The sequence below is a fragment of the Nicotiana sylvestris genome, chromosome 6 (assembly GCF_000393655.2).
Source record: "Nicotiana sylvestris chromosome 6, ASM39365v2, whole genome shotgun sequence".
NCBI lineage: Eukaryota > Viridiplantae > Streptophyta > Magnoliopsida > Solanales > Solanaceae > Nicotiana > Nicotiana sylvestris.
The window spans coordinates 175,272,049-175,290,029 of NC_091062.1; the positions used below are offsets into that span (position 1 = coordinate 175,272,049).

The 17,981-nt window shown below is 31.3% G+C and overlaps 2 protein-coding genes, 1 long non-coding RNA gene and 1 pseudogene across 3 annotated transcripts; 2 read left to right on the plus strand and 2 right to left on the minus strand.

The window, feature by feature from the left end:
• Positions 1-884: 884 nt before the first annotated feature.
• LOC104222181 (Golgi SNAP receptor complex member 1-1-like) lies at positions 885-6,241 on the plus strand. Its single transcript, XM_009773370.2, has 5 exons — positions 885-1,074; positions 3,158-3,388; positions 4,944-5,111; positions 5,231-5,344; positions 5,964-6,241. Exons 1-5 carry the CDS (start codon positions 1,036-1,038, stop codon positions 6,075-6,077), a joined length of 666 nt encoding a protein of 221 aa, XP_009771672.1. The 5' UTR covers positions 885-1,035; the 3' UTR covers positions 6,078-6,241.
• Positions 3,625-4,028, plus strand: LOC138870081 (uncharacterized). Its single transcript, XR_011400317.1, has 2 exons — positions 3,625-3,736; positions 3,850-4,028. It is a non-coding gene; the product is annotated as an uncharacterized lncRNA (long non-coding RNA).
• A 1,160-nt stretch (positions 6,242-7,401) lies between the features above and the next one.
• Positions 7,402-9,881, minus strand: LOC104222180 (uncharacterized protein At2g39795, mitochondrial). Its single transcript, XM_009773369.2, has 3 exons — positions 9,620-9,881; positions 8,149-8,477; positions 7,402-7,643 (listed from the first exon to the last, which is right to left on the minus strand). Exons 1-3 carry the CDS (start codon positions 9,830-9,832, stop codon positions 7,484-7,486), a joined length of 702 nt encoding a protein of 233 aa, XP_009771671.1. The 5' UTR covers positions 9,833-9,881; the 3' UTR covers positions 7,402-7,483.
• Positions 9,882-13,253: 3,372 nt separating this feature from the next.
• On the minus strand, positions 13,254-13,740 carry LOC138871715 (ethylene-responsive transcription factor ERF003-like; annotated as a pseudogene).
• Positions 13,741-17,981: the final 4,241 nt, after the last annotated feature.

Below are 17,981 nucleotides of genomic sequence, written 5' to 3' on the forward strand. Positions count from 1 at the left end.
CTCTAGTATTTATCTTATGTATTAGGTAACTTCATATAAATTTGTGATTTTTTTTCCATATAGATAACCTTTGTTTTTAGGGAAAAGGTCTGAATTTTCCCCTATACTATGTTATATAGTTTATATTTATCCCTCGTTATACTTTTCGTTCAAATCCATCCCTACCGTTACTAAAATACCTAGCCCTAACGGATCTCCACTGTAGTAGCCGACTCCTCTATTAATTTGTCCACTTCTTCTAAAATTTATTATTCTTCTAAAAATTTACACAAACCCAAAGGAACTAATGTGTTGCATTACTTTTTTACGCAAAAATAACGTTGAAATTTGTGCTCTATAACTAAAAAAGAAAATACTCTTTTTTTGGTTAAATAAATAAAGTATTCTTTCTACAACATGAAAATAAAGTACTTATTTTGTTGAAATGAAAGAAAATATTTTTTTTACATCAAGAAAAGAAAATACTTTTTCTACATCATGAGAAAAACTTTTTTTGTTGAAATAAATAAAATACTTTTTACTACATTTTGTTGAAATGAATGAAATTATTTTTTTTAAATAATGAAAATAAAGTACTTTTCTTATTTGTTAAAACAATAATTTTTTTTATATCATGAAAAGAAAAATACTCATTTGTTGAAATGAAAAAAAAAAGTATTCTATTTATAATATGAAAAGAAGGTTGGCGGTGGATGGGTGGTGGGGTGAGTGAGGATAGAAAATAAGGTGGGGAAGATTTAAAAAGAGTTTTGGAAAAGGAAAAATATTTTTTTTCAATTGAAATAAAATGAATTTATGAGAAAAATATTTTAAAAAACACTTAAGCCAACTACCAAACAGACCGTTAGTGTAAAATAATTTTAATCATATGACTCGGTTTAATTGATCATAAAATAATCTCCCACCCACCAAACAGTACCTATTGGCTAAAGTTTCCTCCAAATTTATTCTCTCTCAATTCTCATATTGTGTAAAAACAAAGGGATTCCAGTATCTTCCACTCGACAATCTTCGATCCTCCTTGCTCGCTTTCTCATGGATCCTCCTACCTCTTGGGATTCCTTGCGAAAGCAGGTAGCTACATTCCTTCATATTGATTTTCTATTTTCGTATAAAACTATGTAATAAAAAATCGGACAATTCTCTTTTTGTGCTATACTATATCAATCTTCTCTGTATAGTTCCAATTGTATTTCCAAATGTATCAGATTTCTCGTATTGATTTTGGCTATTTGGAAAATATATTGTAAATATAGTGTTGGTATGCAATTTTTGAAACTTTGAGATGCTGATATATGAATTTGAGTGATGATATTGAATGGATCTCTCAGTTTGTCCTGGTTTTTTTTAATCCAATTGAGAGGTAGAACTACTCGGATAATTGGACCAGATCTGACAATACCATAGCAGAATCAAGATGTACCATGACTGGAGAAACCAGAATTAACATAAATATAGCCACTGGAACCATTCTAGAAAGCAATATTAGTAGGCTTAGATTTTAGTTTTTAAGTTGTTGGATTTCATTAGATTGTTGGTTAGGATATATCAATGAATTGGTGTAGGATAACTGAATTGTTGTCTCTTATTGTTTATCATGATGAAAGTGATGCTATGCATAGGCTTATTGGTCCAGCTGGTGTTTTAATTTCCTCGTAGATGTAATTACTTTTTTATTGCATTAGTTTTGCTAGAGAAGCATCAGGGGGATAGTGTGGTCAAATATAATGGTTACAGATCATGTTTCTTTTACTTCTGTGGGTGAATTTAGAAGATATTCATAAATGGTTTCCTGTCTTGCTTTCCATTATATTTGAACCTAAAAGAGTGATACTAATTGTTTGCTTTTTTTGTTTGTTTACGATCTGGACTACTTCTTTTATTCATACTTGGAGATGTCGTTGTACATGTATCTTAATGGTTATATAAGTGGTTTTGACTGAAATTTGATTGATTTTCTTCTGTCTCCACGCTACCAACGGCATAAAAATCGCATATTAAAAGGGAATGAGAAGGTACAACTCAAGTTTTTGTGATTCTAGAACTACAATATAGCTTTTTCAACAGTCTGCACAAGAAGCTGTCCCCATATTCTACTTTTAAGACCGTATCACAGAAAAGATGACCATTTTTGCACAGTGCCAAGTATACCTTTAATATATGCTTCAATGCCAACCTCAATGTTATTGCATCCAGTGATACAAATCTTCAAATGCTGAGATCTCATAGTGAAGTTTCGTTTTGTCACACTCTGACTCTCATATTATTATTTTCAACGAAACTCAAAAATCTGCATTGAGATATCCCTAGGCATAAAGAATTATTAGCTCCAATAGATAAAATACTTGACAAAAATTATATGCAAAAAAGAAAATGATCTATCAAGTGGCTATTATCAATGTCTTGAAATCAATTCTTCATTATTTAGGCATTTTTATTGTTCCTTTCTCCTCCCCTCTCCCTGTGCAAATTTGGATTATTCTATATGCCAAAACGGTTTTATTTAGTTATCAGGGACATGGTAGTTAAAGGAATTGTGAAGGGATAAGATTAACTTGTTTTTGGAGGTTACATAGTCTAGAAAAGGCTCAAGGATGAGGGTGGTCTGTGAAGTCCTGAGTTTGCCAACTTATATTAGCATTCCTGCAAGCCATTAGGTGGCTAGATCACGTGAAGAATACTGAATATAAGCAGTTTTGATGGGAAACTGTTAGCATGCATAAAGCTCAGTTTTCCCCTTTGCTCATTTTTTTTTTCATTTTTTTGTGTGTGTGTGTGGGGGGGGGGGGGGTATCTAAAGTTTGTGCTAGGTTTAAGTGATCTCACCTCAGATCTTGGTGCTAATGGAGGAGCCTGGAAACCAATATTCTCTCTTGGTCTAAGCATAGTTGTTCATTTGAACTTATGATAAGATTACCTGAGAGTTCTCTAAGGGTGTGGAAATGGCGAGAGTCATGACAAATTGTTTGCATGTGGCAGGGGTAAATTTTAGTTGATCCTCTTTCAATTTGCTTGATTCAGCTTAGGTTCACATAGGAAAATTGACTTGTTGGTCATGTGGTGAAGTTTTTCTTGAAATCTCATCTGTAATTGTTTCTTTTTTTTCATATATTTTAATAAATAAAATTTTCTTATACTGGTTTACACATCCAACTAGGCAAGGAAGCTTGAAGCTCAGCTGGATGAGCAGATGCATATATATCGTAAGTTCGTTTCAAACAAAACTGGTAATGCTAATGATAATGATCTTGAACCCAATATAGATCAACTGCTCAAGCAGCTTCAACAAGTAAATTCACAAATGCAAGCATGGGTTTCATCAGGAGGATCTGAGATCTTTTCTCATACGCTGACTCGGCATCAAGAAATTCTTCAAGATCTTTTTCAGGTACTTTAACTTCTTTTCCCCTAATAGATCCTGGTGTACTATATAGAGATACTGAAACGACAAGCCATGCAAATTGTGTGGTAGTGGAATTATGTGCCAAGCAAAGTGTTAATGTCTTCTTGCTTCATGCATTTGGTTCAAAGGCAATAAAATGCATAATGTATGATAGACTCATGTTACGAGTCTGAAACCATCCTGTTGCACTAAGTCTGGCATTTGAATGGTAAGGTATAAGGGTTGGCCCACTATCCCCGAGTTTGAAGCTGAAAGAATGGATTTTTCAGTCATAAAAAAGGTTGATGCCTTGTTAGAAGCTCAGCACAAGTTAGGAAGCTGGATTTTTTTATGGTAAGTTGGGAAGCTAGATATTTGGAGTTCCCAAGACAAACATGCTCTTGAAAATTAATGTAATATGTAGCGGGGCCTTTTTCACTTAATATTTTTTCTTGGAACACTGACAGTGGTCCTTGCCTGTATTCTCATGGCTATCAAATCCGCATACAACCATCTTGGATATAGAGTATGGGCTAATGGTGTATTGCAGTTGAACAATCTGAAGGGCCAAATAATTCCAAGATGAACTTGGATGATATGGTATAAATTTGCTGAAAATGGTAAGACTATTTGATGGGATACAAAATTGAAAGGAATGTCGTAAGCTGATGTTGAGAAGCAGTTTCATGTCATGGCGAGAACTAAGGGGAAGAATGAGTTATGCTCTTAGAACACTCTCTTGGCAACTTCTAGTTGCAGCAAGTTGACTATGAGAACGGAGAAAATATTTAGTTGGGTAAATGATGATTCAGAATGGACTAACTTCTTGATTTGTAATGCTGTTGCAGAACTGCTGAAACTAACAGACAGGTCCGCGAGTAGATGGTGATTGATCCAGAAGTAGGTTTAACTTTTGACATACCAAAAGTCTGCTCTTCAAGTGTAGCCCTGGGCATCTCCTTGTCTCAACTCTCAAATGCTTTGATGGCAGATATTCTTCTTTGTGTACACATGAAATAACCATACTGATTCTTTCTTTTCCTACATGCAAAATGATGTAATAAAATCATGATATTATGAGTTTAAAGAAAGAAAGCATAATATCACCATGTAAGCAAAACATGTGTAATACAGCGAAACAAGAATGCAAAAGCTTTTGATACATTGGTAAGTTAAACTTACGATACACACATTCACACACAGATGGGTACTTACAGCACGTAACTTCTTTGGTTAGTTGTTGAATAGTTAAATCAATAAGCACAATTGAAAGGAAATTAAGTTGAACAATGATTTCATTGTCAAACAAAACCAGGTAACTTGCACGTTGAAAATTTTAATGTCTGCAAACATGGTATTGGGAATCAGTGAAATATCTGATCGTGGAATCATGTGTCTTATAGAGATGCAGTATTCAAAGGACAATTCACTGTATTGTCTAGTAGCAGCTTGTTTGCATTCCTCGATGGACAATCTGATGTCTAATAGCATGATTGTTAAAACTTCCTCTTATTAAATAAGGTAATTGATAGTTAAAAGAGCTTCTCTTGTTGGATTGTAGGAGTTTAATCGGCTCCGTTCAAGTTACAGAGCTAAGAAAGAGCATGCGTCATTGCTTGAAGACTTTAGGGAGTTTGATCGGACCAGGTTTGATCTGGAAGATGGTAGTGGGTCTCATGAGCAAGCACTCCTTAATGAACGTGCTTCCCTCCATAGGAGTACTGGACAGGTAAATTTGATATGATGATGGTGGCTAATTTTCCCTGTTGTCGTCCAAAGAAAAAGTTTTCATAAGTGTTATGGTAGATGTGCATATTGCTGTGCTCAATTACTGACTTCTTGATACAGATGGATGGCGTGATTTCTCAAGCTCAAGAAACAATAAAGACACTTATGTTTCAAAGATCAACATTTGGTGGCATTAATTCAAAGTTGAGCAATGTCAGCAGTCGCCTTCCAACGGTAAGTAAACTATGTCTTTTTGACACCCGTTTATGCATTTCATGAATATCTAGAGGTGACCAGAAGTAGGAGAGCTTAAAATTCTCATTCTAAATAGTGATAGCATTTGCCACGAGCTGCTTCATTGATCTGATTCAGATAAGTCACATCTCCTTTTGCTTGGTAGTCGAGGCTTATGAGCAACAACCTGGAGATCCCAGGTACAATACTCAGTTTGAGTCTCTGCTGTTACAGTAATAGCTCCCCCAGTGAATTAATCAAAGCGCGCACAAGTTGCCAGATATTACCACCTTAAAAATAAAATAAAATAAGATAAAAAAAGAGGAATGTGATCTTCGACGTGAAGTACTTTTGAATCTTTAGCAAGTAGTGTTTGAAGTACTTCTAGACTTCCGCAAGTTCTAGGATTACTTGTTAGACAAGTAATTTTGTAAGCAACGTATGTTTTCGCTAAACTGAAGAGCTTTTTCTTTTAGAAACACTTCTTTACAAAGCTGTCACAGCACAAGCACCTCTTGATTAGTGTCGGTGCATCATATTGTTAAATATCTGCAGAAACTTCTGTTACAGATGGAATTGATCTCATCTTTTTCATATTTGCTCTGCTACTATTGTGCAGGTTAATCATATTCTTTCTGCAATAAAGAAGAAAAAGTCTATGGATACTATCATTCTTTCATTAGTTGCCTCGGTATGCATGTTTCTCATTTTGGTTTACTGGATGACGAAATGAAAACAATAATTTTGGACTTGCTCTTTCTGTATCTATTGTATATTCACACCTAAATTTTGTAATGTTTCATTTTTATACGTGTAAGATGGTATTGAATTGGTTTTGTATGCATGGGGTTGCTCGTGTACACTTTCCCAATTCTAAGTGTCAAATGGTTTTCAGTCTGTCGTTTTTTGGGGAGTGAAAGTGAGGATATTTTGTAGCAGCATAGAGTAGTTCATGTAATTGATAATGAAGACCAGTTTATTTGGGATTTGCTTAATGTAAAGAAAGGATCAAATCAGCAAATGCAATAAATATTAAGTGTAGAAATAGTGGAATTGAAGAGTGGTCGCGAATAATAGCCCGTTTGATCAAGCTTCTTAAATCAGCTTATTTTGAGAAGTATTTTTCTCAAAAGTACTTTTAAAAAAGTGCTTTTGGGGAGAAGTAGTTTGTGTTTGGCTAATTAATTAGAAAAGCACTTTTGAGCAGTAATTAGTGTTTGGCCAAGATTTTGAAAAGTGCTTCTAAGTGTATTTTTCTTAAAAGTGCTTCTCAGAAAAGTACTTTTGGAGATAAGTTACTTTTTTCTGCTTCTCCAAAATTGCTTTTGCTTCTCTTCAAAAACACTTTTTTTTGCAATTGTACACTCTTTTTATTTCTTCTTTTGGTGCAATGACTGTGTATTTTTACTTGTTTCAGATAAAATCTGTAAAAAAAAAAATTTTTAGAGCAACGTAATTTAAAGCTATATAAAAAAATTATAGCCAAAATAATTAATTTCAAACTATGTATATTTATTACTTTTTAGATGCCTTGACTATTTATTTCAATTGTATAAATCTTTATTTTCAGGTCAAATTAAAAAAACTAACTAAAACTTTATTATTTTTAGCCAAATAAAAAAATTTAGCATAAATAATGTAGTTCTATCCAAGTTTTATTATAAATTGTATTCGAAAAAAATTATCTAAAAAAGAAACATATTTATAAAGGTAAAAATATGCCACATATACAGAAAATTTCACGTGGCAAACGAGTGCACCCACATTTTTTGCCACATCAGCGTCCAGGGCGGTAATGGCTCTCAAAAGGTCAAGTTGAGGGGGATAATTAAGACCACGAATAATTTAAAATTAGTAACTAATAATTCGTGTCAAGTTTATGGGGTGGTAAGGTATTTTGCCTATTTTAAACTAATCACATTGGACTCAATGGAGGGAAAAACCTCGAGTCCATCTTTTTTCATCTTCTTTATTACCTAGTCATAACCCCATCGTTTATGCCTAAAAATTTCTAACTGATGCACATGTAAATACGAAAGCCAGGCGAAGACTAGAAATCTCATGCAAAAAATATAGAAAAGCTAATCATAAGTTACAATACATCAATTTTATTGAGAATTTAAGAGGGCAGAGACGTGTCTAATTTTCGATAAAAGACTGGATTTTTCTCAACCATTCAATTGCTTCAGTTCTATCCTTATTCATCATAAACTCGTGTAGGAATGCAGAAAGTTCATCATTTATGCCTCTTGTCTTTAGGAATTCATTTAGGCCATCTCGGAAGCCACTGTTCAAATCCCTGAAATAACACAAAAGAGATATATAAAAATAACAAAAAGACATGCACAACCATAAGAAACTGCAACAAAATAATTAACAGAGACAATTTATTAGAATGAAGTTCTACTACTAATTTTGATCGACATAGATAGGTAGAGGATGTCCAGAGAAAAGTGCAACAATATGATGTTCAACATAGTCCACACTTCTCATACTAGAGCAGTTACCCAAAATAACTTTAGAAACAGCTTTCCCTTTTTATTTTATTTTCTAAAGAAGAGTGTAGCAGGCTACTAGGATGATCTGATTCAAGAGAGTTGATAGCTGTCCATAAACATGAAACAGAATGTTTAAGGCCTTGCAAGCAGAAATTTAGATAGAAAATAACTCTAACAAGAAAAGAGAAAGAGATTTCAACTCTTTTTCTTCCCTTTTTTTGGGATTTTCTCTTTTTAAATGAGTGAAATGGATCAGTCTGAACATAGCACATACACTATATAATAAAGTAAGAAGATGTATCATACCTAACATTGTGCCCCATATAAGGCTGAGCTGGAGAACTATCGCTCCTGAGTATGTATACTTTCTGAATTTCTAAGGAATTTGGCCAGGATGAACAGACAAACTCCAAGAACTCACTACCTTCACCCTTCCATATGTCAACAAGCACACTTATGTGAAGCCGCACATCTTCCCCAATATTTTCATCACTTGTTTTTGGAACAGTAATTGATCCATCAAACATCGTTGCCTCGATTTTGATATGTTCATCATTGCCAAATTTTCTCCTCAAGGTAATCCACTGCTCGCCTGGACGATCTTCCACCATAAATGTATTAAACTTTGTAACAGGCTGGAGAAAGCCAACATAAATGTGAGAAACAATAAGGTGCAAATATCATCATAGTCGAACATTTAAAAGGACTTCAGAGCTATCCTACACTTGCCTATCCAAACTACAGAACGACAGACAGGTAAGCTAATAGAGATTCTTAAAGCATAACTAACCACTGCAAAATAGCAAAAGCAAATTGGTTCAAAAGGAATACATGAATTCTCTAGTTCTCATTATCATTTCTCTTTGGATTACAATAAACAAAAAGATGAAAAAATTAGGATCTGCAGTATTTGATATTAAAGGAATCTTTCTGTTTTCTTGATAAACAATTCAACTAAAGAAGCAGGCAAGTACACCATAGAAAAGACTAGTCAGTTATACTAGTTTATTTCGCCTATAAGGATTAGTGAATTGTATCTGCATTATCATGACTCGTGACATACATCCAAGCACACAGATGATTGAAGCAGCTTAGACATATCAAAGATAATGCACCTATCTGAAGACATTGGTAACACATAAATAGACAAGCTTATAGAACCAAAAGCACGTCAAAGTGGCCATTCTACCCCTGTAGCTGCATTTGCAAGTCTGGTGCTGTTCTAAGCCTTTTGTACATGCAAGTCTTATTCTCAAGTAAGAAGTAAGAACAACTCCTTCATTTCTCTCTTTTTCTTCTTATATTGAATCCTCTATGTCTGTTTCGCTCCATTTTGACCGGTACCATTCATCCATTCAATTTTTTGTCTTCAGGACAAGGGGATCCTTTAAGTCTCACACTTATCACTACTCTCTCCTACAATTTTTTTTATGATGATGGTGTCCGGACCGGCTTGTGCACCTCAATTAATTCCACCGGGTATCTGCTACCTCCCACCAACATAGGTATCACGTAACTTTGCCACCGAGGCTTGGAAAAATGAGAAAAAATCTCCTAGTATTTTTGCCTCCACTGGTATTTTAACCTCACTATACTCTCCTATAATCTCCAACCAAACTTAAGTACCCTTGCAAACCTAACGTAAATGTTCCCAAAATGTTGTTTTAAGAATATTGTTGCATAACTAGGAAACCCAAAAATTTAGGATACTTAGTCTAAAATTAGCCTAAATATTCCAGAAAAGAACCATAGATAAACTGCGAGGTTGAAGAATTACCGGGCGGGGAGGGGCGTAATCCAACTGATAATTGACTTCATTGCGAAGGATTCTGAGTATGTTTGATTCAAATGGTGATTTTTGAATCACCTCTGCTGCGTGAGTCCTGGAAAATTGAGAGATGAATTTGCTACAATGGAGAGAGGAGTGTTGGCCGTGAGAAAATTGAAACGAAAGAAGTGATCTACGAGATGCTCGAAGAAATGCCGCCATGAACAGAGAATCCTAACTGAAATTTTGAAGAGGTTTTGAGGGGTTTTAGGGTATTTAGATGGAATTATAAGGGCGCCTATTCATGTTTTTGGGTATTACAAAAGCCTCCTTCTAGTTTGATGGCGTTGCATTTTTCTCCTCATAGGTTATAAGTTATATTCTAAGACCTCTCAGGTAAATTTTCTTTTATTAAGAAAGGTCCAAGTATGTTTGAACTTTGCAAAATGAATCAAATTTGTCATATGTTAATAGTTGAGGTTTAGCGTTACAAAAGTGGGCTAGGTTTGTCATTGTTGACTAGTGGCAGAAGTTTTGGGTGTATTGTACACACCATACCATGTCAATAAAAAGGGAGAATGACACGGTTACCCACAAAAATAAAATTATTTATCTTTATCTATTCATTTATTTTTCTACCTATCAAACTAATTACATTTTCTATCCATAGTAGTTTTTGTGAGAAATTTTCTCTTTTTTCTCCAATTCTTTTTTATTTCTATGTTTCTTTTCTTTTTTCCTTTTTTTCTTTCTTTTCTCCTTTTCTTTTTTCTCGTTTTCTTCTTATTTTTTCTTTTTTCTCTTTTATTCATTTATTTTTACCCAAATTGTATTATTGTTATTTTTACCGTAACTTATTTCACACTCAAATTTGACTCCTTTTTTTTCTTTATTTCTTGTTCCTTTTCTAATTCCACGTGATTGCATGAAAACCTTGATCTCTTTCCCTAAAAATATCAGTACACACTCTACCATTAGCAATAACACAACTAGTTATGGAGCAAGAAAACATAATCTACGGCCACCAAATCTCCAAATATACTAGTTAGAATAGAAATGATAATAGAATATTGAAAAATGCAATAAAAATATAAGTAGCAAAAATGACTTCTAGTACTATATGATACCAATATGGTATACATATATACCAACAGACTATATGATTGCTCTAGAAATATTGCTACAACTATCTGCGACTATAATACTGTACCAAAATATTAAAGGATACAATAAAAGTATGAGAAAATTACATGTTCGTATTGCAAGCTAAATATTCGCAAAACAACTTGCTCATTCCGTATACTAATAGGGTATATAGTTGTATGAGGTCGTTCCGCCTCTAATTATAAAACCTATTACATAATGCACATAATCTGTCCATCAGCACAAAAAAATTCCAGCACTACAAATCATGTTCATATAAATAATTTCATAATAGAATTCACTTAAAAATGCAGCTAAAACAACCAAAAAAATATTCAAACTACCATATAATACCAATATGGCATATAACTATACCAACATGGTATACAATTTTACTGGTTAATTTCCGGCAACTATATGACTACACTACTATTACATAACACACATGTATAAAGAGAAAAATAAAAAAATAGTGTACCACATATTAATATAATAAAGTATTTTAAAATATTATACTATATTACTATTATTAAATAAAAATTAAATAGTATACCAATTAAATGCAGCTAATACAATCAAAAAATGATTCAACTAGCATATGATACCAATATAGTATATCGCTATACTAATAGGGTATATAGTTGTACGGGGTCATTTCAACAACTGCATATAAATATAAAAACTATTACATAATGCACAAAATCTATGTCCATAGGTACAAGAAAATCCAACGCAACAAAACATGATCATATAAATCATTTCAGAATAAAATTCGCTTAAAAATGCAGCTAAAACAACCAAAAACTATTCCAACTATCATATGATACCAATATGACATATAATTATACCAATAGGGTATACAGTTCTACTAATTAATTCTAGGCAACTATATATGACTATACTACTATTACAAAATACACCTGCATAAAGAGAAAAATTAAAAAATAATGTACCACATATTAATATAATAATGTATTTCAAGATATTGTGCTATAATACTATTATATAAAAAAACGCATAAAGAAAAAATCAAAATCAAAATGATTACATACACATGCATAAAGGAAAATTGAAAAAATTCAAGATACTGTATTGTTCTACTATTACTAAAGAAAAATCAAATAGTGTACCAATTAAATGTAGCTAATACAACCAAAAAATGTTCCAACTAAGATATGATACTAGTACAGTATATAGCTATACCAACAGGGTATACAATTATACACAAAGAGTTTAATTCTTTTTTAATTCAATTATTAAACTGAAATAATATTAGTTGTCATTAAAAATTTCAAAAAAATTCTAAAAGGGCCTAATTGTAAGAGTATACTCCCTGATGTTACCTTTGTCTTGATATTTTATTGAAATCAGACTTGTCTGCCTCGCAAATTTTTATAATTATTTTATGCTAATTTTAATTTAAGAATATAATATAGCTAAATCTGAGATATATGGCATTACATGAGTGTAACAAATTAAATAACCTTGGGATATATTAAGTTACAAGTTGATGAGTGAAGGACCTAACCTACATGTAAATAAAAGAAAAGGTTCTAGTAAATGAGGCCAGGGAATGGAGCTAAATTCTGAGGCGTATGTCCAGATTAAGTTTGATTGCAGTATGTAATATTTGTTGAGAAATGAAAATATTAATTACCAAAAAAAAAGGAAAAGGTTCATTAGCAAACGGAAAGGGATTGAAGTCAAGAAAAGTTACGTGGCAGTTGGTGGCTATAAGGATTTAACTATGGATCCTTGGAATTTAATAACAAACAAGCGGACAAGAGAATTAAATAACCCATTAAATATTTGTAAATGGGTCTCGTGGCTTAAGGGATGGGTTGTGAGTAGGCGGGTAATTTGTTCTGATTGTTTAGACAGTTTATGTAATTATTTTAAAAATGGGTAGAAACGGGTAATATAAATGGCCAACGTAGGCATCTTGTGTAGTTTCCTCCCATAGAAAGTGTATAATAGGTATATTTTTTTAAATTAATAGGAACAAGTCCACATTCTTGTGTCAAAATGAAACAAACGGGTAAGTTTAGGAGGTAGCATCAGTATTTAGTCGAAATTTTTCATAAATGTAATATGCCGTAATAAAAAAAAGAAGTGCTCTGGAATATATATGTAATGCTTATGATAATACTACAGTACTACGATAACAGTGGCGTTGAATAGAGCACAAACTATGAGCTAAAGAAATATTGGAGTACACTGAATATACATCATTTACAACTAATAGAAGGTTCTCTTAAAGCAACAACTCTAGGAACCAAAGAGAAGGGCTACCTACTAATGATGTATAAATTTTAGACAGAGAGGCTCATGAAAAAACTTGTACTTGTACCAATGGCGTTAAATTAGCAAATTGGATAGCTTTCTAGTTCAGACACAATGTAGGCCTGAGAGGAGACAATCACTGAGGAGGAACTTCGGCAAGTATCCGGTGGAATAGTCGAGGTATGCTTGCCCGGCACATTGCTTTATGATTTTTTCTTTACTGAGAAGTAACATTAGAGGAAAGCTCAATGGACTCATAATCAAGCAGTTCTTCAATCATTTGTTCTATGTGATCATCTTCAAGTGGCTTCACAAATTGTGGTATGCTCTCCACATCATGTGTCAATACTGATGGCTTTGCAACTACCAATTGTTGTTTCATATCATGGACAATATGTTCTTGAATGGGTGCATTTTTTAGTACATCAACATGTGAAGATTGGATTCTATGTTGTTGTGCTGAGGTTTTGGCTATTTGAAGTGAAGCCATGTAACATTTGTGCAACTTGGCTGTCAAAGTAGCTGAGAAGCTTTGAGGAAGATGTCTGTGGCATGTTTGAATTGTATGGAAAATTGGTTCTAGCCCTTGGACCACACATAAGCCTTGTTGCTTTATCATATGCGCTCTTGCTGCATCTTCTGCTGATTGCTGTCTCAAATGTGCCTAACCAAATTCTTGTCTTCCTGCAAGCACAATAAACCATTTAATTTTTACTTTATTAAAATTCAATAACTTTGAGTCCTGAGGTGGAGACAAAATTTTAAGTGATATATATCAATGCAGAGACAAAATTAAAAAAACTAAGTATTTCTTCCCAATTGTCTAATCCTTGGTTGTCAAAGTTGCTCGATACTTATGCTCGAGTGTGCACAAACTGTCCCGAATATTACTATCGTAAAACAGAAAGATTTATAGTCTAATTTTGATTGCATATTCCAACAAAAGTATCACCAAACTCAGTATATGATTGCAGTTCTTAATTCATTCAACTCATTGGCTTGTAATTGAGGTCTATCTTGCATACCTGATTTATTCGCACTTACAGTAAAGAAAACCAAGTGTATCTATTGCAATTATCCACTTAGAATAGTAAATAACTACTTTGCACCTATGAATGACTACATTATAGAAGGACTCCAAAAGACGACTACAATTACAAATTTATTAGTACCGAAGTTACACTAATCAATAAACTCACAAAATTTATTAGCAAAACTAATTAAGTTCTGGTTGGTGGAATTGTACTTTTTAATATTTGAAGACAACAAATTTTATTGATATTTGACATAAAAGGGAAAAGTAGAAAAGAAAAGTTATTGCCTTTTTTACTTGATGATTTAGAGTGTGTTTGGCTAAGCTTATAAGCTGGTCAAACTAGCTTATAAGCACTTTTCGGCTTATCTACGCGCAGAGGCGGATCTAGGATTTTTAGTTTATGGGTTCCTACATCGATTTTAAATTAATATATTATAATAACCAGACTAAATAACTGGGTTCCCAACTAAATATTCTTATACATTGAATGATTTTCTTAATACAAATACGGGATCTAGCCAAAAGCTACTGGGTTCCCGGAAACCCATCCTCACACCTTTAGATCTGCCCATGTCTACGCGTTTGGTAAAATTAAAAGTACTTATAAGTCAAAAATAAGCTAAAAGCCATAAGCTGGTCACCCCCAGCTTATGAATTTTTAGCTTACTAGTCTTAGGGTACGCGCTTTGCGCGTGTACCCGTATCAACGAATATATAATTTTTTAAGAATTCCGTAAAAATATAAACTAAAAGTTAAAAAAAAATTGAAAATGACAAATATTATTCCCAGTTAGATAGATCAATAAATAAAGATGCCATATACTACAAAAGTTTCCAGATGCCTTATTTGTCATTTAAAAAGGACTTATCAGAATTTCAAAATTAAAATTCAATCTTTTGGTCTTCTAGAAATTTAGGATGAAAAAATTGGCGCTATGCCTCCTAAAAATTGATAGTGATAATGTAAGGTTTAAAGAATAACTAATTTTGAATAATATTTTATAATAAATTACTCATATTTAGTATATATAAGAAATAGAGGATAAAATGTATTATAATATATATATATATATATATATATATATATATGTATTATAATATATATATATATATGTCACCTATTGGACTGAATTTAAGAAAGGAAAAAAACAAATGGTAACTCATTTTTAATACATTTTATCCTCTACTATTTCGTCCTTATTGCTTTAAATTTGCATTGTTATCAATTTGACTCTTAGTTTAATATTATAATCAATTTTTTTTTTTACTTTTTTCACCATTAATTTATGTACCTTAAGAATTTTATCAACTTGAAATTTTTTTACTTATACGATGAATTTAAAAATAGTTACATCGAATTCTTTTGCTAATCAGTTAATTTAACGACTTAATTATTTGTTCTCAATATTTTGAATTTGCTCATCCCAAATTTAAATACTTATTATAATTATAATTTTATTCAATAAAAATTCTACTTTCAAATAGTTAAATAGTATGTCAATTTTGAATTGTTGTGCTTCAGGAATCATTATGCTTTTGACTCCTACAAAATTTTGCTAAATGCATAATTTCTAAAGTTTCTAAAAGTAAGAAAATCGTATAGTTTAAGATAGCTTTAATAATAAGGGACTTCAAATAAGGAAATTCATATATGGTAAAAAGTTAAACAAATTTAATGTGTTAGATATTGGGATTTTCTACCTAAAAATTAGAAAAGAAACTTAAAATTATAAAGTTATCTAACGTGAAATCTATTTTTAAAGGATAAAAAAGACAATTTCACTAAAGGGCTTTGTACTTTGCGCATATATCTCATATTAATTAGTATAAAACTTTACTAATCATATAAAAATTATTAAACTATGTACAATTGTTAAGTATCATTTCCAAAATATTTTTAGAATTTTATATTGAATTAAAGAGTATGATAATTATGGATATTGAAATAATTTATATCAAATAATAATATCTATTAGAATGTGTATTTAAATTTTAGTACATAAAATTTATAGATTTGATTAAAAGGCAATGGACATACTATTATATAACCTGAGGATCAAACATGCTTTTTCATAAATAGTCTTTCTTTCTTTTTATTTTTTATTTTTGCTAAGATAATTAAGTCATATAAAATTAATTGATTTTAATTGTATTACCAGTTATAAATTTTTAATTGAGAAGGAGTGGCAACGAATTATCAGCTTTAGTTATAGTTCGTACTTAGTCTTTTTTTTTACTAAGATAATTAAAATACATAGAATAAAAATATTAGCTAATTCAATATTTAAAAATAAATTGTAATATCAAACATTTAAAATATTAATGAAAATTATAATTATATCTATGCAATGCATATTTATGCTGATATATTTGTTTCTTATAATTGTATATATATTTATCACCAACAAATTTATTTTAATCTAATTTAGTCTAAAGTAATTAATTAAAACTACTGAAAAAGAAAATATAGATAAAACACAACGTGTGCATGGAGAAAACATGAAGAGAAGCAATATTATCACTAAATTTGTAACGTGCACCATAAACTAATATAGTAACATTCTTTTATTAAGGTTATGTTAGTTCAGGTAAGAAATAATTTAGTAAGAAAATCTCGGTTGATTATAAAGTTCTAAATATTAAAAAGAATAACTTAGATTATAATTTTATCCAATATAAAATTTTATTCAAAGAACCCCAATAAATATCTGGATGCTCGAAATTTAACAGAAGAAGAAATTTAAACATATACAAAGGTTGAAAATAAATAGAGTTCATCAACATATTATGATAGATGACAAAATAGTTTCTTGCAAACAAATATTTGTTATGTGAAAGCAAAAGGCAATAGCTAAAGGTGAACTTTAGAACAAATACTCCTTAAAAAATTATATAAAAAATAAATAAAAAGGAGCTCTACATAATGACTTCGATAATTTTGATTGAGTTGATAGGATTTTTGCATTATAACTGTTTATAAAAATTTAGTTATTAATTTCAATGAGGACAAATAAAAAAGTGGTTTAAATCACTTCTAAAACTTTAGAATCCTAACTAATCAACATTTACTTTGTTGGACGTTCTAGGAAATATGGGTAATTTCAAATAAGGAAGGAATTATTAAGTAAAATTTAGTTGAGTTAAAAGTCTTAAATATTAGTAGTTTCTACCTAATTCAAGTAAGGAAAGAGAATTTTAGTTGATTTCAAAACCTTAAAAATCAAAAAAAATTATTTAATTACTATTTTGTCCAATATATAATCTATTTTTAAAGGATAAAAAAGGTGAACGACATTTCGCTAAGGGGCTTCGTGCTTTTAATATAGTATAGTTTTAGTGTACGTGCGTTTCACGTGTGCATCACGTTAGTCAATATAAAATATATATGAATTATAGAAACATAGCGATGGAGGTTAAATTCAATGCAATATATGTTTAAATGATGAAAATAAATATTAGTACATTGATGCAATATATAGTTGAATTCAACATTTCTGAAAGAATTTAATGTAATTAGTTCTATAGTATTTATAATTATAAATATTTAATTATATAAGATACAAATATGATAGGTTGTTATTTCATCTAACAACTCTTTGTAAACTCTACGTTCATAATGTTATTATACAAAAAAATAATTGTTCATTCAAAGTTAATCAAAATTATAGACAAGCCAAATGAACCTCTTCTTGTGTAAACAAATTATCTAGATTCTTATTGATCTAAGTCTAAATTCCCTACTTTGCACGTTTATCCAACACCAAATAAAAGTTAATACTATCCTAAACTCACTCTAAATGCACTATGGGGGGAGGATGACAAATATATAGCTATTTCAAGAGTTCCAAATGCATTACTTTATCTTAAGTTTAAAAAATGAAATGTAGTTACAAATTCGCATAGTATGAC

Coding starts and splice junctions, on each gene's coding strand:
- LOC104222180 (XM_009773369.2), bottom strand. CDS start 9,832: ATGGCGGCATTTCTTCGAGCATCTCGTAGATCACTTCTTTCGTTTCAA. Junction 8,478..9,619: donor ATTACGCCCCTCCCCGCCCG/GTAATTCTTCAA, acceptor GGCTTTCTCCAG/CCTGTTACAAAGTTTAATAC. Junction 7,644..8,148: donor TATATGGGGCACAATGTTAG/GTATGATACATC, acceptor GTGTTATTTCAG/GGATTTGAACAGTGGCTTCC.
- LOC104222181 (XM_009773370.2), top strand. CDS start 1,036: ATGGATCCTCCTACCTCTTGGGATTCCTTGCGAAAGCAG. Junction 3,389..4,943: donor TTCTTCAAGATCTTTTTCAG/GTACTTTAACTT, acceptor GTTGGATTGTAG/GAGTTTAATCGGCTCCGTTC. Junction 5,345..5,963: donor TCAGCAGTCGCCTTCCAACG/GTAAGTAAACTA, acceptor ACTATTGTGCAG/GTTAATCATATTCTTTCTGC.